We start from the raw sequence: 23,735 nt of genomic DNA, 5'->3' as shown, positions 1-23,735 counted from the left end.
CACCTAGCTCGGTATATTGGGCTTGTGGCGACTAAATCTTACTTCCAATGAGGCACTATTGATTGATCTATCCGGGGAGTTCACACTCAGTGTGAAGGAAAATCCCATATAGTGGGCTTTTCAAGGAAAATCCGAATTACCCAGGCTAGTGAGTTCCAGACACCGAATGATTAACAAAACAAAAACAAAAGAGAACAACCACGTATTTGAACCATGTACTCCCTCCATTCCAATATATATACACATTTTTTTCCTAATAAGAAACGAGAGTTAACAAATGAAAACCAGAATGTTGCAGTTTTGAAACACTAGTTTTACATTGAGACAATATGCATGCCAAGAGTGTGCCAATCATACAGAGCCCAAATGCTTCCTAATGAACGACAGAAAGTGGTTTTACTAAAAGCGGAAACGAGGGAAATATGTGTAAAAGACAGCCCAGTGCATAAAGCATCCGCGTTCGTGAAGGATCCGAGAAAGGGCCGCAACCCAATTGGTGTGAGATATATAGTCTTACCCTGACACAAGCATCAATGGTTGGTGGCTCGAACCCGTAACCTATAGCTCACATGAAAACAATTTTATTGTTGCTTCAAGGCACACCTACAGGGGAAAGTATACCTATACCACTTCCTGTTCATCGCCTTAAATTCCGCATCAAAGGCAAAAAAAATTATTTCTCAAGAACAAGCAAAAGTTCAACCGTCTAGAATTGCGTAAAATCAACCAAAGTTAAGCAATAAATGCGTATATAGAAAAACGTGGCATATACTTATTGGTTTTACATAAACACAAGGTGTAAGTTTTTCCTGCTGCAACCCCATTTGAGTAGCTACAACTAAAGGGATACAACAGTCAAACTTCCACCAGAATCATTACATACATACATACAAGCTTCTAATACTAACCCCTTCACTAACTGATCTTAATTGGTTGCACAAGTATGATGTGTCATTCCAACAGCCTAACAGAATAATTAGGAAGACAAGGGGAAAAAAAGAGGAAATTTTCGTATCTAAACTTCGCTCTGATATGAGGGAAGCTAAAATTGACTAGATGCAAAAGGATTCAACTGTCTGCTTGTTGTCAAGCTTATCCAACAAGACTGCATAGAGAACATCATCGAAGGGCTATTATTGAAGATTGCAGATACCTGCTGGAAGTCAACAAGAGGAATATTATCCACATTTGGAGAGAAGCAAAAAAGTGCACAACTGTTTAGAAAATGAAGATCACAAACATGAGAAAGAATGCGATCAAGGTAATGGAGTTTTTGCTCTAACTTATGAGAGATAACAGTACATTTTAGTATTTTTCATTGTACAGATAAAAAGGATTCAACTTAGGAAGGCAAGTTACAACCTTTATTCTCTTCCAAATTTTCATGTCGAAGCAGTTGTTTCACTTTCGAAAGATGGAGATTTAGTTCCTGCACCGAAACTTTTCATATCTTGACTAAAACAAATGAATATCCTCTTCGCGACATTGCAGAACTCTCTGCAATAAAGTAATTGAGCACCATATTATGATATGCAAAGTACAGTCAAACCTCTCTATAACAACCATTCCCTATTATAACATTTCACACAACGGCCAAGTATTTGTGGAACCGATTTTTCATGTTATGTTATATTATACGCTCTCACTAACAGTTTTTTGCTATAGCAACCAAAAAATATCCGGACAAATGACGCGTTATAGAGGTTTGACTATAGTAGAACTCTTACATAGAGCTATATATTTTCAATTTTAAGTTGTGCATGGAGAAATTAGAAACACTTACGGCCAAGGATGATCGCCCATAAGCATCATATCTCCTTCATCGTCTGTAAAAACAATCTCCCACTTATTTCGTGCATGAAGCTCTTCCTGGATCTCAAACAATTGTTCGAGTTCCTTCACGAGCTCATCATATCCACTCAATACAGTTAAATCCACCGCACGACCCACAGCTACCCCTTGCATTTGAACCTTCTCAAGGAATTTCATATAAGGTGAAAAATATTTTGATTTTTATGATGTTTGGAGGTCAGTAATAAACATGCACTCCTTCCGCCTCAAATTATATGTCGTGATTTCTAAAAATATTTGTCTCAAATTTATTTCTCATTTTAGAACTTCAAGACATAATTAATTATTTTTTTCCATTTTACCCTTAAATAGTAATTGTTCTTGAAAACTACAAACACCTCAAGATGACACATAAGGAGCTTAAATATTCAATGAAGAGAGATTATATCTTAAGACATATATAAGGGTAAAATAATAGTAAAAAACTCCTTCTAATTAATGTTTTCTTAAGGGGCGTGTAAAAGAGAGACACGACAAATTATTTGAGACAGAGGGAGTAAAAAGGTAATTTACTTTCTCGATTTGGTTTTAATACCTTAGTGCAGCTTCTGGTGGAAAAATTCTGCTTCATGGGAACCTCCTTTGGCAGCAAATGCAACTGCTCTTGCTTTTGATCTTTGGAATCTCCCGAAAGGCCAGAGTTGTCTTCTGAATCACCAGCAGAAGTCGTGTTTCGAAAGCACAACAGTTCAGCAGAACCATCGGAAATGTTGGCTGGCTTTAGAGGCGGGTTTTCAATAGCAGAACAGAACGAAGGACTTTTCAAGTCAATTCCAAACAATCTAAAGGATGTTATTGTATCACATTTTCTCTCATCGTTCTCCTTTACGAATTGTGAGGATGCAAAGCTTGGAAAAGCAGGCCGAGATGAAGCATTTTTACCGGCTTCTGTCTCATATAAGAACATATTCAAAGCAGCATTAACTTCAGAAGCCGACCTAATTCCATCTACATGAGACTTAAAGTACTGTTAGTGCTTCTATTGATGACAGTGGTAGTTGTATCTGTTTGTGAAGTATGCAAGGAAAATGGATTGTCACTACTTTGTCCGTCAACAACGGGGTTAATAGCCTGCTTGACCAGGCTTTTCCACGGCAAAAAGTGTTTTTTTTTTTTTTTCAAAGTTGAGGTGTTTCCCCAAGCTTTTAGGAGAAGAAAACGTGCTTTTGAGTAAAAGCAGAAGTTGCTTTTGAGAAGCTGAAAAACGTAGCTTGTCCCCAAATGTACTTCTGAAAAAATACACTTAGAAGCACTTTTTAAAAGCTTGGCCAAACAATAATTGCTACTCAAAATTGCTTTTCAAATTGATTAGCCAAACATAAATTGCTTCTGCTTCTCACTAAAAGTACTATTTTGAAAAGCACTCATCAAAATAAGCCAAAAAGGCTACAAATTGTGGTGAAGGAATCCGAACGGCTAGTGCAGTTGGGGGAACAGGTTCTAGCCCGAAATAGTAGAATAATCATCAAGAAAATGAAAATCGAAAACCAAATAGGATGATTGAAAAAGTATAAAACCAGGCCATGAATTATGGATATGCTCGTTCCTACCTGAAGCTTTGGTTTCGTTAGTTGGTCGATGCCTTTTATTCTTCACTGGCATTGGCTGAATGAGAGAAGTAGGGACCGACGCCACAAATGGTTCGATGTCCCACGGAGAAACTCTATCAGGCCTTAAAACAGATGCAGGCTCATCCCATTGAACCTGGAAAGACAGGAGAAAAATGGTGACATTTTAAGTCAATCCAAACGATTTGATTCATTCAATGTCGACAACAACCAACAATATCAACCTTCAATGATCTCCATTTAGAATCTTTCCACTGCGAGGAACTAACTTCAATTCCTACTATGGTACCTGTAAATCTGGAACATTATGAACAAACGAAGAAAAATATAATAGAGATCAGACCTGCAGCATATTTAGCAATGGAAAATAGACATATACTTTAAGCTTCAATAGAGTTGATATTTTACCACCTTCTCTCGGGAATCTCTTCCCCTTCAAAATGCATCTTGAATCTCATGCCAACTGAATACCGATGATTAACAGCCTCCAGATATTTGTTTAGGCCTACGATAAACTGACTTGTTCTGAAGATTTCCACACACAATATTGAGAACACAGGCAACATTTAGCATGTTCGTCGGCACAAAAAAACTACTTTCTGTATACCATCTCACCGAAAAGCTCAAGCTTTTAGAGAGAACACACATTTATTATTTAATTATGTCTTCAACACGCTCCCTCATGTGAAGGCCTAATTCTTCTTCATTGGCCAAGCACTTGGAAATTCCATTTGACAGAGGGTGGCGGTGAGACTTGAACTCATGTTGAAGACACAATTAAGTAATAAAGGTGTGTTCTCTCTAACAATTTAAGTTTTTTAGATGAGATGGTCATACACTTCAAAAGAAAGGACGTTTGGAAGTAAAATGTATACAAAACAAAGATGCATAAGAGAAACCTTGGTTTGTAATATACAACAAACATGGTCCGGGTTGCAAGAGCATGAGATGCAGTAGCTAGCACTCCTAGGTGCATGTTCCGACTTGAAATCACTGATTGTGGCATTGAGCTCGGTTGTCGAGCAAGTCGTCTAACCCCTATTCGAACTTCACCCTTTTCACTCCTAAACACAACAAATTTATAGAATAAAATGATTAGATAATGAATTACTCCCTTTGTCCCAATTTATGTGACACTCTTTCCTTTTCAATCAGTCCCAAAAAGAATAATACATTTCTACACTTAGTAACAATTTGACTTAAAAATTTTCATTTTACCCTTAATGAGATGATTCACAGCCATATAAATATCTATGGCTTGTATTAAAACCACAAGTTTCAAAAGTCTTCATTTCATTCTTAAACTTCATGCCCACTCAAACACCATCACAAAAATTGCAGAGGGAGTGGTAAATAGTTGTTCCAAACATATGACATGCAACAATCATGATGTATATAAGAGATTTAAAGCGTAATAGACAAAGAAGAACCAGAGATAAGTACCTTAAGAATACAAAAGCATCCCCTGTAACTAATCTTTTCAGGGAAACAAAGGTACTCCATCCTGTGGTAAGCAAATGCCTCCGGGGTTGGCCTGTTACTCAAGAATCAAGATTGGGTCATATAACTAATTGATAAAGTTTCATTGATATCATCTTTTTGTTGTAGGCAAACCAAATTGGACACTACAAGGTGTCAGAAAATTACCTCTAAATATATGTTTAAAGTGCCACTCGATGCCATGAAGGTCCTTGGCGACCAATGCCTGTGATGGAGTCGGCTGGCTCATGTCCTGCACAAAACATATAGCATTAAGAGAAAGGTACAGATTATAGATGTACCAAAGGAGTAAGTTATATTACCAGCGGGGGCAGGCATTCATTAGCATGTTTCCTCAGAATGGAAAATCCACCATGAGTGCTCGTATCGGATGCAGTTAAAACCTTGTAGAAGAAATCAACTTTGGGCCTCGGAGGCTCAGGTGAGGACGGATCTGGACTAGCAGGCTCAACTTGCTAAATTGGACGAAACCAATAATTTTAAGCAATGGATCACCAAAATAAAAAATAAAAAAAAGAGCAAGTGAACTCAACATAGTTTCAAACAAGCAAGAAAATAGGTCATTTAAGTTCTTACATCCGCTTCCGGCAACAAAGTGATCTTGGCATAAACCTCATCAGTATCTTGCTCAGCCTACAACAATTTTTCCACGGAAAAGTCCTAATCAAAACTTTTTTCCTAAATTTTAAAGATAATTACAAAAAAGAATTGGAGTTAGCTATGAACTTCGTCTCTGAATAGTTCGTAGCTAACAAATTCTTTTGTTGTTTAGTTACAGAATTTGTCTGTCGCTAATTCTTGTTTTTAGTAGTTTATATATGCATACCCGAACCTCAGAAACATTACTGTTTAACTAAATTAACCAAGAAAATGGTGAAAGTGCAGCTTAATTACCAGAAGTTTAATGTCAAGAACACTACAAAGGATCTTTGGTTGAAGATTGAACAATGGTATTCTCTGATTCAGCTCCTGATTTGTTGATGCCTCCAACTATCCAAACCAACATAAAAGAACAATAATAACTAATATGAAAATCCTCCAAAATACTAAAAATACCCAAGAAAATATGAAATCCAAAAAGACACCCTTAAAAAGAAACCCAATAATTGACCAATTTGAACCTCATAAACAGAGATGGACCCAAAATTTAAGCATTATGGGTTCGAGTTCGAAATTCTACCACAACCCTTCCATTTTACTGAGTTCGAAATTATTACTCCTTCCATCATAATTTATGTGACACTTTTCGCTTCTCGAGATTCAAATTGTGTGAACTTTGAGGAACATATTAACATTTATTTTTTCATTATATTGACGCGAGAAGAATTCGTAAATCTTATAGTATTTTCGTATAGTTTTTTACTATCTAAATTTTAATTTTTAAAATATTGAGTTGATAAGATTAGTCAAATTAACTCTCAATAACCGAAAAATGTCACATAAATTGGGACGGAGAGAGTATTACACCTGTCTGGAGAATCTTTTAACACATATACAGGGTCTGAGCAAAAATTACTTGTTCAGATCAACACATAACTTATGCACTACATCGGCCTATGATTCAAAACCAACATTGATACAAGTTAATACCAAGAAACCCAAAAAAAAAAAAAAAAAACATACTTGTTCCATGTGACCTTGTGGGAAATAGTAAACTCTTTCTCCATTTTTTGGAATATCCACTAATGGACCTGCACACAATCTCCATAACTCTAAGTACAATTCATCTTCACCTGAAATATTTCCCACAATAAATTCATAGTCAAAAAAAAAATTCTTCACCAATACACACACACAAAAAAAAAAAAAAAAAAAAAAAAGCCACACCTTCAGCTGAGAAATTGTGTTGCTGGGGAGACATATAATACCCTTTATTTGCCATGAAAATTGAATTCTAAATAAAAAATATACTGTGGCTCAAAAATTCCAAATTTTTTTTGTAGGCTAATATAACTCCATTTCCTCTACATGGGCAGCATCTTTTTTTTTGGCTAGTAAATGATCTTGAACTATATATAATGAAAAGAAAAAGAAGTTGAAAATATATATATATGCTAATGGTTACAAGTTTGTATTTTTTTCGCAAATGAAAATTAAATATAACTTCAGAATTAGGAACTCTAAATCTTGCATTTGTCACCTCTATTCAGACAAAAAATATTTCTTTGTAACAATAAATAGAGTTTGAAAAACATAATAATTACTATGTTTTTGGACACCCTTTAAAACGGACTAGTTATAAAGCTGAAATTTTTTCGATAAACAGAGGTTTTTGTTGCTGCTTCAGACAGATAGACATACAGTATAGTGTCTAATTTAAACATGTGTTTGGTTCTGGTTTAAAATTATATATAAGTGTTTGAAGAAGGGTGTGAAGAGACCTTCAAGGGTAGTTTTGTCATTTTAGTATTTTATCCATATTTTAATAATGATGGTGCTTATATTATATTAGTCTTGGTATAAAATCAGAGGCGGACCTAGGATTTAGAGGTGGCGGGTGCCACAATTTTTTTAACATACATTTTGTTAGGAACGTATATTTGGGTCAGGTCCATCTCTTTTTAGTTTATTCGGGTCAACTTAATAGGCTTTTTTTTTTATTTGCAAATATGAAAATTACATATCAAAAATCAAGAAACGAACATAATTAGCATCTTAAATAAGGAATTACACTCATTAACACCCATTAACAACAGAAGTAAAATTAACATTTTCACCAAGGGACTTGCATCTCTTATGTATATTAAAAAATGAATTTGCACAAATAAAATAACATTTTCAATAAGGGAATCATACTAATCAAAATAAGAAAAATAATAGAAAAACTCTTCGATAGGTAAATACACCCCATAAGTAAATGTAAAATTAGATAAACTACAAGTTCTCAAAAATAAATCATAAATTTCATGTTATTTCTAAGCAGTGCTTACGAAATTTCCATCACAATTTAAGTAGTAAAGTGATTTAAATTAAATTTAACAATTATATAATAGCATAAATTTTTATAATACACTCCCTCCATCCATTTTTATTTGTCTATTATACTAAAAATATATGTCCACGTTTACTTGTAAGTTATATAGTTTGAAAAATCAAGACATATTTTACCATTTTATACCTATTTTACCCTCATTATTAAGTACTCCAATTCATTTCTCATTTTATTTATTACTTATTAAGAGTGTCCCAAGTCAAATATAGACAAGTAAACATGGACGGAGGGAGTAATAAACAAAGTTTCAATATTTTGTGTGTTAAATACGCGATTTGGAGATCACGAAGTTTCTATAAAATAATAAAAAAAGAGGAAAGGCAATATAAATAATAAAAAGATAAATAGAAAATTGGGAGGGCCGAAAAAGGAATTAATGGTACAAAGGAAGTAAAAAGCGCAAAGAAAAACAAGAGTCGAAAAATGTTCAGATAGATTCAAACTTGTGTCTGCCAGCCGTGACACCTTTATCTAATTTACAACTGGGGGTTGCAAGATCAAATATTTAACCTAATTTAAGAAAATTACAACATAAGTATATAAAAAATTTATTAATCGAGGGGGTGCCATGCCACCCCCATGCTAATGGGTGGATCCGCCCCTGTATAAAATAATACTGGAATTGACGTATAAGCTAGTATTTTTTTTTTTTCAAAAAGTATTCCACATGCGTAGGGAAAATGGAGAAGAGATTACAAGTAGGGTAATCGACCAAATGAGCTATTAAGATTCTCTCGGATAAGCTATACATATTTAATTATACTAATTTTAGTGTACGTGCTTTGCACATATTTTTTTTGTTACGTCTATCAACAAAAAATATAATATAAATAAAAATGAATTGTGAATAGACTTAAGCCAATAACAAAGTTTGAACATTGTAAGAAAATTTATTACCTCATGCACATAATAATTAGGTCACATGAGTTTACAAAGATTTACAATAACAACATGACCCAGGGTGATTTCGCAAGAGGTGTATAGGCAGCGCGTTGTACGTACGCCGGCCTTATTCCAACCTTTGTGGTATAAAGAGGTCGTTTCTGATAGACCCTTGGCTCAAGAATGTTTTTTAACAAAACAGATTTGAAGAATAAAAAAGAGTAAATTAAAGAAGTTAAGATTTTTGTTTCCAATATTCTCTATGGATAAAGCGCTCAAGTGCACTTAAATCTTATCGTTGTATCTTCTTAAGACGAGGTTGCCATCTCACCTGCTTTAGTTTAAATAAGGTGCAAACTGAGACGAACAGACTCGACGGAACCTTTTCGCAAATAGGAGAAATGGAGGGTTTGAGCTCTTAAAGGTGTATAATTGCTACGTAATATTTTACGAGAGATGCTTACTTATAGATTGGATCAAATTAACTCTTAAAATTTCTCCTTATAGTTTGTATCAAGAAATTAACTTTTAATGTAAATATACTAGCATACTTTATTTTAAATTTATTTTACAATTTAGACATGCAAAAAACTATGAAAGAAATATGTGTGAGTTGATCCGAACTGTAAAACAAATAGTGCACTATGTTATTCTCTTCCATTCGGATGAATGATAACTAAGCGACATCAACACACTAAATTAAAAATAATAAGTAACATAAACGTTAACTTTTGTTTTGGCATTTTTTTCATTAGAGAAAATGGACAAATAAAAGGACAAACCAATAGAATTACGTTTATATGCATTCGTTGTGTGTTTGCTCCTCTCTGTTCATAGATCATTAATAATAAAGCAATTAATTTGTATTATTATGTCTATTGCCTAACTTTACAGATTGACATCTGTATTTAATTTAATTAAAACAAAACAGCTTGTATAATTATACTTTAGTGTTAGGATTTAGAGCTAATGACTTTTCATTAATCTAACTTTATTTAACTGCTTAATTGGTTAAGATTTAAGAACTTTCAAGGCTATCACATTTAAGTAAAGTTAGGTGTTGACGCTAATTTTATGAATAAATAATTATGTGTTTAGGTAAAAATACTGAAGCTCATAGTACACAGTCACGATAGTGTTTGATTGAATATAGAGTTTAAGATTTATAAAAAGACTTTAAAACTTATCTAATATATATGCATGCTGTGAATTTATAAGTAATTTTTTTCAAAATACAAAAAATGTGTCATTATTTTCAAAACATATTGAAGATGTGCCACGTAAAATGAGATGGACGAGGTACTCTATTGCGTTAGAATAAATCGATGTAAAGACAATCATGGGCAAATAGGAATATTTACCAGTCAAGTGGATATTATTTAACCCTCTTAAAATTGCTTCCACATAAGCAAATGATTATTATTGAATTTAGGAGAAAAATAATCATTTAGTGGCATACATTATGGACCCCTAGGATCATAGAGCCAAATTCCATTAAGAAAAGGTAAAATTTTAGTAAAAAGGTTTCAGAATATTCCAATTATAACAATCTTTTTTTTAAACTTTGCCATTGTTTGTACCTATGGTTATTACTCTCGCCTTCACTTAGTATATTGTGTCAGTCTTTTAGATTTTGAATTTATTTTTGTAGTTTCCGATACTTATAGTAATCAACTCCACTATATATATTTAAATTTTCGACATGTGAAAATAATTTGGGTCAAAAAATAATAGATTCAATTAAACTTGCAGAATCCGTCCTAGATCCTCCATTTGGCATAGGTTAGGTTGCTAGCTTGACTTGTTTACTAGCAATGAATTTTAGATTTTAAAATAGGAGATGATGACACAAGGCATGACGTATAAACCATGGCTTCGATGTTTAATATTTTAATTTATTCACCACCAAAAGCAGTGGTGTTCCTTTTGTTGCAAAAACTAAACTTTTAGTACAAAAAGAAAGTTAATTATGGCATGTTAACAAATAACAGAACAGTTTCATGTCTGCAACTTTAGTACTATGCGTCTTTCTCTTGACCAGTAGGAGTATCAATTTTTTCTTTCTTTTAGAGGGTAGATGAGGCTCTAGAGTAGGGAGGGAAGCAAAAGGGAATAAGTTAACACTCAAATTAATCTTTACTTAGGTTGATTCATCTCTTTCCCTTTTTTTTCGGTCGAGAGAATTAATATTCACTAATCAAGAACTACGAAATCACCTTTATGAATTGAACGAGATGCAAGCTGGAGAAATGATTAAATTTGTCAGTGGTGTGAAAGGAATAGTCTTGAATCTTTCTAAAGTTTCTTGGAATCACATTGGCTCAAGACAATAACAGTTCCGATTCTTATGTGAATTTTTGCGCGCACTATGCACTTAATGGATTCAACTGAACCCATTATTTTCAACTCTATCCATAAGTGAAGAACATGATTCATCAACAGCTCAAAGCCTCAAACAATATGATCTCCATATACATCTTGTGGAAATTGTGAGCTCTCCCAATATATAAGCCGTCTATAAAACCATGATCACATGATTCATCAAAAGCTCAAATCCTCAAACAATATGATCTCCATATACATCTTGTGGAAATTATGAGTTCTCCCAATATATAAGCCATCTATAAAACCATGAATGGATCACTCCTATAGGGATCATTACTAAAAAAAATTGAAATGAGGTACGAACTTTGTTGTTGATCCATCACTAAATAGCTCGTAACTAATAGAATTTCCTGACAATTCATCACGAATTAGGATTAGCGACGGATTTTATTGTTTAGTTACAGAATTTGTTCGACCTAATTCCAGTTTTTTTAGTAGTGGATACTTTTTCACCACGTTTAACAAAAAAAAAAAAAAAAAAAAGTCTTTAAATTCTGTTTGCAAATCTGAATGAGTTGGAAATATTTGCAAAAAGAAGGGGCAAAAACAAAAGACAAAAAAATAAATAGATGATGCTACTATATTTGCTTTTGTTTTCTATTCATTTTCTATGTTCTTGAACTGTAACTGGGATGAGTTTTTGCCTCGTACAGCTCGGCGAGGCTGAAGCCGGGGGAAGTTTAGAAGAGATCTAGGGAAACCTAGCAGCTGCAGTTCTGTGCGGGGATAAGCTTGCAGTTCTGAATTAACTTCTCAGGAGGATAGATGGAACAATTAGGGTAAGATTGAAAAAGAGGATTTTTTGGTTATATAACTAACTGTTGAATCCCCTTAACGTAAAGGACAATTTTAGTTTAGTAGCAAAAGGGTTCAATTAAATCCTCTTCATCAGAAAAATATACTAATGCGCCTTTAGGCCAAAAACAAGATTCTTCTGTTGAATTTAATTATTGAGTCCCCTTGAGATATAGGAGGATTTTAGTGTAGTAGCAAAGGGGGTTCAATTGAATCCTCTTCATCAGAAAATTATACTAATGCGTTTATGCCAAAAACAAAAAATTTCAGTTAAATTTAATTGTTGAATCCCCTTAATATATAGGAGGATTTTAGTGTAGTAGCAAGGAGGTTCAATTGAATTCTCTTCGTTATAAAATTATACTACTATGCAAATAGACGAAAAAACAAGATATTTCCGGTGTACATAACAGTTGAATCCCCTTAACATATAAGAGGATTCTAGTCTAGTAGCAACAACCGGTTCAATTGAATCCGCTTCATCAGAAAATTATATTACTGAATAGGCCAAAAACAAGATTCTTCCACGGAAATCGCTGTTTCAAGAACTTCATTGGATTAGAATTTTCAACAACAAAAGCATAAAAGATCAAGATAACCAAAGTTTTCCATGCAATTTCTGCATGAAATTCTGAAATGGAATGAATATACACTGTTACAAAAACTTCAAGAACGCGACATAAGTTTAAAATACACCTCTATGCATTTTCACTCAAGAACAAACAAAGGTAAACTAGTAAACAAGCATTAAGAAGGTGCATGCTGATAGTTAGGAAATTGGCACTGTGTGCTAACTTATACACAAAGCCGAATCTAGAATTTTTAGAGTATGGGTTCACTATTAAAAAAAGAGCAAAAAAAAATGCATTAAGTGGGGATTGATCCTTGAACCTCTAGATAAATAACTTAACCTTCAACCAAGTGCACTACTGAGTCTTTTGTAGCATGTGTTCCTAAAGGTAATACTAGATATATTTTAAGAAATATACATATAATATACCGAGTTTAATCGGATGACCATGTGTTCACGGGACCTTAATTTTACCCGTAAATTTGCCCCTGCTTATACACATACTTGGCATATATTAGCCAAGTCTTAAAACAAGCATGAAATTTTCCTTCCTCTCTTTACGAAAACATAAAACAATGGTAAAAATTAGGGGTGTCAAATTTGGCCCAAAAGATGATTGCCCGCCCAACCAGCCCAAAATTTTATGGGTTGGGCTCAAGATAATTTCACATTGGGCTGATTTTAGCCCAACCCAACATAGCCCATTTTAAAGTGATCTCCAACTTAGCCCAATACTAGCCAATTCTAGCCCGTTTTTAAGATTTATTTAAATTTGGGTTTATTGCTTGAGTTTACTCTATTTTTTTTTTATGCACTTTTCTTGTATCATGGATCTTATAAGTTTGTAGTGTGTTTTATATGAAGGGAAATATTTTACACGAAAAATGTTTTGCTCGAAAATATTTACCATGGAAAATGTTTTCCTCAAAAATATTTTCGAAAAATCCGCAAAAATATTTTCCACGAAAATGTTTTTCTAGAAAATAGACCCTTCAAAAAAAAAAAAAATTGGGTCAAGTTGGGTGGGTCATGACCATTTAACCCATTTCAACCCATTTCAAATTTCAAGTAACTTTTGGGTTAATGTTAACCCAACCCATTTATCACCTCAGCCCATTTTAATTGGGCCAATTTCAGCCCAACCCGCCCATTTGACACCTCTAGTAAAAATAGAAGCCTAAGATTAAGATTGTAGATCAATTTGGTGCATATGAAAATCGTTTTTTGGATCTGATTATCAGAAATACAATCTGATCTGATATGGGTATTTCTGTGAATACAGATCTGTATGAACATAGCGTATTTCACTGGAGTTATTGCAGATCTGTATGAATACAGTGTATTTTAATTTTTTTGAGTAAACAAGGTGTATTTTTAAAAGGAATTGAATGTATTTTTCATTTTTTTTAGTGTAAATATAGTGGTACTTTGTATTTTGCCAGAGATCCGACCGGTTTTGATTGTATTCTTCCTTTTTTAATACAGTGTATTTTATATTTTTGCCGGAGATTTGACTGAATTTGACTATATTCTTCATTTAGTCATTTTTTTAAGTGTAAATACATTCAAATTCAGTCGAATACATTCAACTTTGCAACGTCCGGCGGCGACCTTGCTGATCAAAGCTCCAATACATTAAAATACAGCCAAAACAAAAGGATAGATCAATATATAAATACACTAAAATACACAGCTCCGTCGTGTAGTTAAATGCACTGGAATTCAATCATTTTGAATACACATATATTTAGATAAGTTAAAGTTGCATGTATTCAAATACACTCAAATACAACGAATTGTCATAAACTAACTACGAATTGTAAATTGATAAAAGATAGCTACTAATTATTAATAGCCCTTAAAACGTAGTTATTTATGTAATTTGCCCTTTTAAAAATCTGGCACACAGCTTCACGGATTTCCCATAGTGAGCCCATATAGGCTGTGCATGATGTGTTTCCCATTAATGTTTGAATTCTCATATGGGCTTGAAAATTGGGCTTTACATGGTCCACATTTGCTTCAGCCCAAACCAACATTATTTTGTAAATAGAAGTGTTGGATTTTTCATTTCCAAGATATGGAACGGAAACCAAAATTAATAGTTTGACAAGACAAGTATGAAGATAGCAAAGCGATGGCATCTTTGCGCATCTGTTAGTCAGTTTACTACTTTTATCCGTCGCTTTCAAAAAAAAAAAAAGGAATTAGTTAGTGATCAGGAGGTGATGGGTTCGATAGAACTTAGTTCAAGAGGGAGATTAAGGTGTATAGAAAAAGTCTCGCATTGATAGCTATAAAAAAAAAAATGGGTAAAGGATCAAATTTATCCTCCAAGTATGGTTTATAGTTTAAATTTGTCCTCCTCCGTCAAAGTTTGGGATCAAATTTGCCCTCTTCATTAGGATACTTGGTATACTTGCCCTTTTATGGATAGATGTGTGACTTGGACTCCACAACACAAAAAAAAATTAGTCACGTAGGATCCACGTAGACTCCCAACCCAATTATTTTAACCCGTGACCCGTTTACCCATCATATAAAATTATACAACCTAAGTCCCTTTTATTTTAGAAAGGAGAGGGAAAGAAAGAGAATATGTATATTCCATTTTCCCTAAGTCTCCTTATATATCTAGAATATGTATATTCCATTTTCTCAAGCTTACTTGACTGTAATGGAAGCTCTTAATATTGTTGCTTGATTTCTTTGTGTTGTAATTAGTCAGTTTATTAACTGTTTGCTTGCAGGGGTTAGTTGGAGCCAATTAAGACCAATTTTACAGAAGCAAAGTACAGGTATTGTGCTAGACATATACAGCACAATTGGTTGAAGAGGTGGGGTGGTTCTGAGGAACTGAAGAAAAAGATGTGGCATTGTGCATGGCATTGTCTTATGTTATATGATGGGTAAACGGGTAATGGTCCATGGGTTAAAAAATTAGGTGTGAGAGTCTACATGGAGCTCACGTGGCTAATTTTTTTTGTGTTGTGGAGTCCAAGTCACACTTCCATCCATAAAAGGGCAAATATACCAAGTATCCTAACGGAGAGGATAAATTTGATCCCAAACTTTGACGGAGGGCAAATTTAATCAACCATATTTGGAGGGTAAATTTGACCGTTTGCTCATAAAATAATTACATATAAGATGTAGTGATACTTTTAACGGCATGAGACGCTGCTGGAAAAAAAATGTAGTTGGTCCAAAACAAACAATATCATGTTATGTTAAGAATATTTTTGAACTGTTTTAACCCAATAGATATATCACCATTAAATAATAAATTAATACAAAAGTAGAGTTAATCAACCACAACTGAGTTAAAGCTATAAACAGTATGTGTGGCTATCAGAGTTTGTGTTAAACAAGGCAGATTATGACCTAGTATTATTTAGTCTTAAGTTAATCCACTAATTTTTGTCTGAGCATGAAAAATCAAAGTTATGGACTGAGTAAACTTTGGGCTGACTGTTTCCACATGACATTGACACGTCTAAGTGCGCACCTCACATAGTTGAAGCTTAACTTAGCAACTAAGTAAAAACAAAAGAGAAAAAAATAAAATCAAAGCACATTATCTCACCCATTTGTTTCTTTTTTAATTTTGAATTCCAACCTAATATATTAGATTAATATGATCTTCTAGATGCATGTTATATGACACGAATAGTATTGCCTGTTTATCCAAACTTCTGAAAAACTAAAGTGTTTATTTATTTATTTTAAGAAAATACTTATTTTAGAAAGTTGAGTCGTTTCGTGTTTAGCTAAGTTATTTAAGAAAATAAATGTTTTTAAATAGTAGTAAACTTTGCATTTTCAGAAGCATAAAAAGTGTGTTTTCGAAAAGCAATTTGGATCCTTGACCAAGCACAAATTGATACACTATATTATTAAAATATTTTATAATTAATTAATCAAACACAAACCGTTACTCTTTAATAATAGTACTTTTGTGAAAAATAATTCTAACAAAATACTTTTTTAAATAAGTAGATTTTGAAAATTTGTCTAAACAATATATCATGTTGTGATTATCTCTCCTAATTATCTCTTAAGTGTCAGCCAACCCAATAATTGTCATTTAGTTCAACTCTTACAACATTTCAATACTTGACTCAAAACTAAAATATATTCTTGAGTAACCTCAACAAATCTATAGAAGAGAGTACAACTCTATTCTTCACATCGATCGTTTTGATCACATTTTAAAAGTAATTTCAAAAACAATTTGATGGTAATAATTGAACTACTTATACTATTTAATAGATGTATGATGTCTTACCTTTTTATTTGTTCTCAATTTTTTTTTTTTTTTCTTCTTTTTCTGTCTTTAGGATGGGAAAAAACTGAAACAAAACTCAACTTCAGTGTGTCTTTTTCTCTAAACCGCGTTTCTTTAATCACCACTGTTTTATTAGCTCACCTAAATTAGCCCCATGCCAAAGTGAAACTACTACTCATTCCATTTTCTCCACTTTAACTTTCATCAAAATTTCTTCCGTTTTCCTTTCTTATAGTATACTTTTCTTCAGAATTGCCAATAAAAAATATACTTTTCCTCACTTCCCTTTGACAATCCAACACGTTATTGTGACGTTCATGACGAAAAGCGGGCAGAGAAAAATGATTAAAACAGGAGTGACAAATTTTTAGGTCGATAAGTTTTTAAAAAAGAGGTGGACATAATTTCTTGACAAATCTCACGTCAGAATGAGAGAAAGAAATAAAAAGCTTCATAAAACACAAATTCACATGATATGCGCGTTGTTTAAACTTTATGATCGCGTAGCATGAAAGACAAATTTGTGAGATCTGTTTGGCCAAGATGTAAAATACACGCTATGTGTCTGAGTTGTGACAATCATATGCGCAACCATATTTTTCAAAAGGTTTATCTCATGGGATGTTTAGGCCGTTTAAAACTTATATCATTAAAAGTAAAATGAAAATTTCGGCGTTAAATTATTTCTAAGTATATAAAAAAATTATGTTTAAGATAAGCTAAGGAGGTTAATATGTCACATAATAATAATTTACGTAAAAACACATTTATGCATTTATACTGGTTTAACATGACTAATAATTAAATAGAAAGTATATTAATAATTTATGATGTAATTAAATATTACAAAAACAGTAAGATTTAGGGGAGGAGCTAGAAAATACATACAAAACCGGCTGAAGTAAGTACTTTTAGTTTAAATTATATATTTGCATTAAAAAAGTATTCAAACTCCAATTACTAATATTTAATAATACTATCATAGAAATTAGCATTTATAGACTTCAATTCTGGTTGAGCTACGGATAAAGAGTTAAAGACCCATCTCATGCTTTATTGGATAGGGTAAAAACAACGGATGTGGTCCAGTGCGCGAGAACTAGCTGCGCCCTAACAGTCCTTTAGAACCTAAATAACTTAATCTTCTCCGATGTACTATTTTGTGTCAATAGATTAGTTCGATCCAAAACTTGAGATGATGGGTGTAAATCGAAAAAGAATTCATAAGTAGTTGTTAATAGAGTTGAGGTTATCAAATTCTGAGGTGTCGCTTCTTTAACTGTAGATTGGTCCTGCCGCTGCTGTTATGTAAAAATCCTCGCAGAAGGAAGTCTTTTCCAAAAATGACTCTTATCAGTTACAAATCTAGATATAATCGGACTTCAATACGAATATCGAATACCAAATTCGAGTGCTTCGCTCCGGCAGGAAGTCTCGAGTTTGAGCGCAGTTATGAAAATCTTTGGTAGGGAGTGTTTTCCCAAAAAATGTGCTTTACCCCATACGAATTCTGATATAATCGAACTCCAATACGAATATCGAACACCAGACATAAAAAAGAAAAAAAAAGAAAAAAAGAAGAAAAGGATAGGGTGAAAACACGACTAAGTTTAACTTGCCCCTAATTCCTCTCATTTCTAGGAAACTTCCTTTACCGCGTTTACTCACTTCTTTATAAACCCACCCCACTTTGCTCTTTCTTTATCTACTCTCATATCATTCACTTTGTAAAATCATTACTCACTCCATTAGACCAAAGATTAAGTTTTTGTAGAAACTTTTTTTCTTGTTGAGCCTTATTCATCTATAAATTTCACTCTTTTAGTCCAAAAATTGAATCTTTATACAAAATTTCTCTTCTTTGAGGCTTGTTCATCTTTACATTTCAATCTTTTAGTCCAAAAATTGAATCTTTATACAAAAAATAGCATCTGGGGTTTAGAGTTGTGCAGAAAATTTCTCTTCAATTTCATTCTTTTAGTCCAAAATTGAATCTTTATAGAAAAAATTCTCTTCAATTTCACTCTTTTGGTTCAAGATTAAATTTTTATACAAAAATATCATTTGGGGTGTAGCAAAAAAGTGAAAAAAAAAAATGGACAACAATCAATCTTTTTACCAATTTAGTGATAACCTTCGTTTACAAACAAACAATTTAGCAAATTTATCTTCAAATGATTCAATTTGGAGCAACAATTATATATCAAAAAAGCCTGAAGAAAGAAGAAATTTTGATATAAGAGTAGGTGGTGAAATTAATTCTGTAAATCCAATAAAAAATTACAATCTTTTTAGTAATGATGGTTTCAAGATTGCTGACGTGGCAGTGAATGGAGGGGGTAGTGGGGTTAGTTTAAATGGTGGATTTAATAAAGGTGTTTATACAAACCCTTTGAATTTTAACAATATTATGGTGAATTCATCAAAAGGGGTTAATATCAAGAAAAATGATGATTATGGATTTGTGAATAAATTTGGGAAGAAAAATAATAACAAGATTAATAGAGAGAGTAATAAGGATTTGGGTGGTAATAATAGTACTGAGAATAATAAGAAGTACAAGACTTTGCCAGCATCAGAATCATTACCAAGAAATGAAACAGTTGGTGGATATATTTTTGTTTGCAACAATGATACTATGCATGAGAATCTCAAAAGGGAGCTCTTTGGTGAGTTTTCTCTTTCTTTCTTTTTTTTCCCTTCTTTTTGTTGCTTTATTTCTGGATTATTCTTTATTGTTACACTTTTATTTTATTTTATATATTTAGTATGAAGGGGAGCCTGTCACGGTTTGAGTCGTGGAAATAGCCTCCTGCGTACCCTTTTAGTGAGGCATAGTTGTTGTTGACAACAAGTTAGTGTCTTTAATGTTATAGTTTGCATTTCAATTATGCTGTTTTTAGTTGGTAATAGGACTTTGTTGCTTTTGATTTCCAGAGAAATACAATGATATAGCAAAAATGGTGTGTGTCTAATAGGTATCCTCTAAGTTTAGGGAAGTGTTCAATAGGTACAAGCTATGGTGCTTGGACTCTCCAAATTGGAGCACAAGTGTCAGATCCTCCAAAAGTATCCGACACGCACTTGTCGACATTTTTGAAGAGTCCGAGCAGGGTACAAGGTTGAGTTAAGGTATCAAAATGATAACTAGAACCAACTTTAAGGGGTTGTCTATGTATTTGGCCTTCGTTTTAATATGACAACACTGGTTTAGTGGTTGCTGGTGGTTGAACGTCAAATTTTGGATCCTCAGTTGATTGTTTCATATAAGAGAAATCCGCACTGCCTGTATTCGCCATTAAACTCAGTAATGTGAGTTTTGCAAAATATAAGCTGGTCTCAAATAAGCCAGCATATAAATTGTTTAACTAAGATAAATTCTCCGAATGACGAATGCTATAAATGGTGTCGATACATAGGATTATATAGTTAACACCAACTAATTTGAGATTAAGGTGTGACTGATCGATTTGTTGTATTTGCATAGCTCGACCGTTCTGATTATTCTTCAGAAGAAGTAGAATCGGCATTTTTTCTAATATCTGCTCCTATTATATTTCAGGCTTGCCACCTCGTTACCGTGATTCAGTTCGCCAAATAACTCCTGGCTTGCCTCTTTTTCTCTACAACTACTCGACCCATCAGCTTCACGGAATTTTTGAGGTTTGTCTCTCTGTTTTTCCATCGTAAATCTGTCATTTCTTGTTGCTTATGATCTATTCCCCTTTTATTTTGCATGGCCGTTTAATTAATACATGAATCGGTTTTATAGGCTGCGAGTTTCGGTGGGTCCAACATTGATCCTACAGCCTGGGAGGACAAGAAGAACAATGGTGAATCGCGCTTTCCTGCTCAAGTAAGAAGAGTTAAAGAATGTTGCTAGTTTTATGCAGAATTTTATTTGGATATTGACTGCTAATAATAAGGATTAATAATATCCAACCCTAAAAAGGGCAGCCCGGTACACTAAGCATCTAGTGTTAACACAAGGTCCGTGCAAGGCCTGTATCTAAAGGGTTGATTCCACGGCGTAAACCTTTGACCTATAGATTACACAGGGACAGATATCCCACTGCCTATCAAATTTATTTCATTTACCAGATTAATATATGTACATATTAATCTGATTTAACTGCAAAATGAATTGATATGTGGATTGAGACCTAATACGGTCTATTCGTGTATAGGTGCGCGTTGTGACAAGGAAAATTTGTGAACCACTTGAAGAGGACTCATTCAGGCCGATTCTTCACCATTATGACGGTCCCAAATTTCGCCTTGAATTAAGCATTCCAGAGGTAATTACATTGTCTTACTCGAAAAGAAAAAGTTTTTGCACAGAGATTGTATGCTATGTTGCTTGGACCCCCAAAAAATGTTGTTGCACCCATGTTTGACGCGCCCGGTGGTATTTTTCAAGAGTCCGAGCAACATAGATTGTGATAGTCTCCATTTGTATATAGAGGTATACGAGACATTTGTTCTAACATGAAAGATGTTGTTTTTGATTTTGCAGGCTCTCTCTCTCCTGGACATCTTTGCAGACAAAAATATACTGAATAGTTTGTTAAATTGAAGGGTCTACAGTACATAGGCAATATATGTGATATACAGACAATATATAGCTCTTTTTTATTTGCAGTCTGATGTTACAAACTATTTTGTAATCCAGCAGGTTTTGTTGTGCATATAATAAAAGTAAAAAAGTTCAATTTTGTCTAGGTTTGTGGTCTGGATGTGATTTAATTCTCTCTTACTCACAACACTTATTATTAGCACATTGGTCCTAAGCCAAGCAGAACATTTGAGAGAATTTTTGTTTCAAATAATGACTGGAAGAAAAAACAGTGGAATAATTTTCTGGTGTTCTTTTTTAAACCAAATGCCATTGAAAATGGTGTTTGGTTAGAAAGAACTCCAAAGAAAATTCGGAGAAGGTCCAGAGGTTTTAGTTTAGTGGCAAGAGCGCACCGCCTGTGTGGTTAAGCATACATTATAGATCGAAACTTTGTTGTAGACAAAAATTTAGTATTTTAAGTGAAGAAGGGTAGAGGGCGGTCTAATTATCGAGTTCTGCACATGCGTCATTGGTCATTTTTTATTTTTATTTTTAAAAGGGGATTACAATGTGGGGATTCGAACCCTCACCAACGTGTTTGAAAGTTCGGATAGTAACCGGCAATGCAATTACAGATCCCCGTCATTGGCCATTGGAATTTCTCGGTTATAGAAAAATTAATTTTTTTTTCCAGTACCGACAACGAGTGAGATGACAACTACTACTTTTTTTCTAAGTAACGTATATGTTCGCGTGCGTATGTGTACGCTACACATACACAACACATACATAAGGAGCGCACATACGTTTGTATATTGGATGCTTAGTGTAGTGACAGGTTCATGAGATCTGAATCTTTCTCGAGTTTCTAGAATGAGCAATATTTTAGAAGTGAATTTGAATGCATAAAATAATTGAACAAAGTTGACGTAGAGACAATTAATTCAGAGTTTTATTTCTAAGGAAGTGGTTGGAAAGTCGCAAGTAGAATTGTTGAACTGTTCTCTTACAAAATTGGAACAAGTTTGTTGACGAGTTATAGTTGGGCATATCACTTTTGATTTAATCAACTTATTTGTTTTTGGTAGTATGTAAGCTTATCTTCTGGTGTCATGTCATTATATGAAAATCTCCTTTTTACTTGTATTTAATATAAATAAAGTACTCTGTATTTATATATACCAAAATTAATAAGAAAGCTATTGTGAACCAAGATTCAAAGGGATTAGTCTTAGGTGAAACCCGACATTTAGCCTAGAGTTTGACCTTCTCCGATCATGGAAGGAAGCCTTACTTTCCTTTCGTCCCACAGTAAATAGCCTAAAAAAAATTACAAACTAGTTAAAGGACAATGTTTCATATTCTTCTTTCGTTCGGGACCCCTATTTTCTCAAAAATAACCTGCTCTGAATTTAAAAAAAAAAAAACATAACCATAAGCAAGAGTGTATTTCACAGATGAATCAATAGAACCCGTTTTTCCTGGGAACTTTTATATGAGTTTGTTCTTTCTTCTAATCCACTGTAAAGGTTAGGGTGTTTGGATTGGCTTTTTAGAAGTAGCTTCTGAGCCATAAGCTAAAAGCCATAACTCGGGAATATTCAACTTTTGGCTTTTGACTTATTTTTGTACTTTTTTTGCTTAAAAGTAAATGCTTAAAAATATTTTTTATCTTTTCTAGACATCACAAAAAGTAGAAAAGAGCTTAAAACCCAATAAGCACTTTAAGTAAGTCAATCCAAGCACTAGCTAAATTTACTCTTAGTTAAGATTAAGGAAAAAGTTAGGCATAATAAAAAGCGTTTATTCCTTTCGGTGTGCGCAAATACAAAAAAAGTAAAACTTTGTCAGTTCAACACTTGAACAAACTTACAAAATCTCATCTAACACACCTCAAAAAAGTATCTTAACATTAGTAGTATTTACGTGTTCAATCTGAGTTGAAGTGCCTACTGCACACTCAAAGTTGGACGGCATACTTGCCAGTTGAGGCCAAATTTAATGGTCTGTTTATGTATTATGTCTAAAAGTTAATTTCGAATCAAGAATAATAAATTTCATGTCAAAACAACTTATGACATCATCATAACGATTGAAATTACGTTCATAGTCTGATAATTTTTCTAAGTAGGTGGAAGTTGAACTACTTAAAAAAAATATAAAAGGAAACTCGAGTGGTGGATTGATTACTAAATGGATATATATAAGTGCGAGTTTTGACGTCAATCATAGAAAACTTGATTTTCTTATTGCGCGTATATGTGTCGTTGTTCTCCTTTCCTTGTTTCTAACGATTTGCGTATAATATTATGAAAATTGATGGTTGGGAGGTCACCTAATCTTAA

At 33.4% G+C, this 23,735-nt stretch overlaps 2 protein-coding genes across 5 annotated transcripts; one reads left to right on the top strand and one right to left on the bottom strand.

Moving 5' to 3' along the window:
• Positions 1–732: 732 nt before the first annotated feature.
• On the bottom strand, positions 733–7,212 carry LOC132060146 (auxin response factor 9-like). 4 transcript variants are annotated; one of them, XM_059453054.1, is made up of 15 exons: positions 6,747–7,212; positions 6,543–6,652; positions 5,814–5,909; positions 5,496–5,552; positions 5,222–5,374; positions 5,067–5,151; positions 4,863–4,953; positions 4,319–4,483; positions 3,831–3,944; positions 3,644–3,716; positions 3,402–3,555; positions 2,387–2,799; positions 1,784–1,971; positions 1,363–1,497; positions 733–1,214 (listed from the first exon to the last, which is right to left on the bottom strand). In XM_059453054.1, exons 1-14 carry the CDS (start codon positions 6,799–6,801, stop codon positions 1,383–1,385), a joined length of 1,869 nt encoding a protein of 622 aa, XP_059309037.1. In that variant the 5' UTR covers positions 6,802–7,212; the 3' UTR covers positions 733–1,214; positions 1,363–1,382. The 4 variants fall into 4 exon arrangements, with proteins under 4 accessions (XP_059309037.1, XP_059309043.1, XP_059309028.1 ...); XM_059453060.1 differs by having other exon boundaries at positions 733–1,156; XM_059453045.1 differs by having other exon boundaries at positions 733–1,153.
• An 11,322-nt stretch (positions 7,213–18,534) lies between these two features.
• Positions 18,535–21,553, top strand: LOC132060137 (B2 protein-like). Its single transcript, XM_059453035.1, has 5 exons — positions 18,535–19,501; positions 20,395–20,495; positions 20,605–20,688; positions 21,020–21,130; positions 21,349–21,553. The coding sequence occupies exons 1-5, from the start codon at positions 18,928–18,930 to the stop codon at positions 21,406–21,408; spliced, it is 930 nt and encodes a 309-aa protein (XP_059309018.1). The 5' UTR covers positions 18,535–18,927; the 3' UTR covers positions 21,409–21,553.
• Positions 21,554–23,735: the final 2,182 nt, after the last annotated feature.

The sequence above is a fragment of the Lycium ferocissimum genome, chromosome 1 (assembly GCF_029784015.1).
Source record: "Lycium ferocissimum isolate CSIRO_LF1 chromosome 1, AGI_CSIRO_Lferr_CH_V1, whole genome shotgun sequence".
Lineage (NCBI taxonomy): Eukaryota > Viridiplantae > Streptophyta > Magnoliopsida > Solanales > Solanaceae > Lycium > Lycium ferocissimum.
Note: the sequence above shows the minus strand (reverse complement) of the source record. Positions and strands in the feature narration are given on the sequence as shown.

What these genes read in the sequence shown, in the direction of transcription:
- LOC132060146 (XM_059453054.1), bottom strand. Translation starts at nt 6,801, where the DNA reads ATGGCAAATAAAGGGTATTATATGTCTCCCCAGCAACACAATTTCTCA. An exon ending in CACAAGGTCACATGGAACAA is followed by an intron (nt 5,910 to 6,542) that starts GTATGTTTTTTT and finishes TGGTTTGGATAG; the next exon opens with TTGGAGGCATCAACAAATCA. An exon ending in CTAAATGGAGATCATTGAAG is followed by an intron (nt 3,556 to 3,643) that starts GTTGATATTGTT and finishes CTGTCTTTCCAG; the next exon opens with GTTCAATGGGATGAGCCTGC.
- LOC132060137 (XM_059453035.1), top strand. Translation starts at nt 18,928, where the DNA reads ATGGACAACAATCAATCTTTTTACCAATTTAGTGATAACCTTCGTTTA. An exon ending in TCTCAAAAGGGAGCTCTTTG is followed by an intron (nt 19,502 to 20,394) that starts GTGAGTTTTCTC and finishes ATTATATTTCAG; the next exon opens with GCTTGCCACCTCGTTACCGT. An exon ending in AGCTTCACGGAATTTTTGAG is followed by an intron (nt 20,496 to 20,604) that starts GTTTGTCTCTCT and finishes TCGGTTTTATAG; the next exon opens with GCTGCGAGTTTCGGTGGGTC.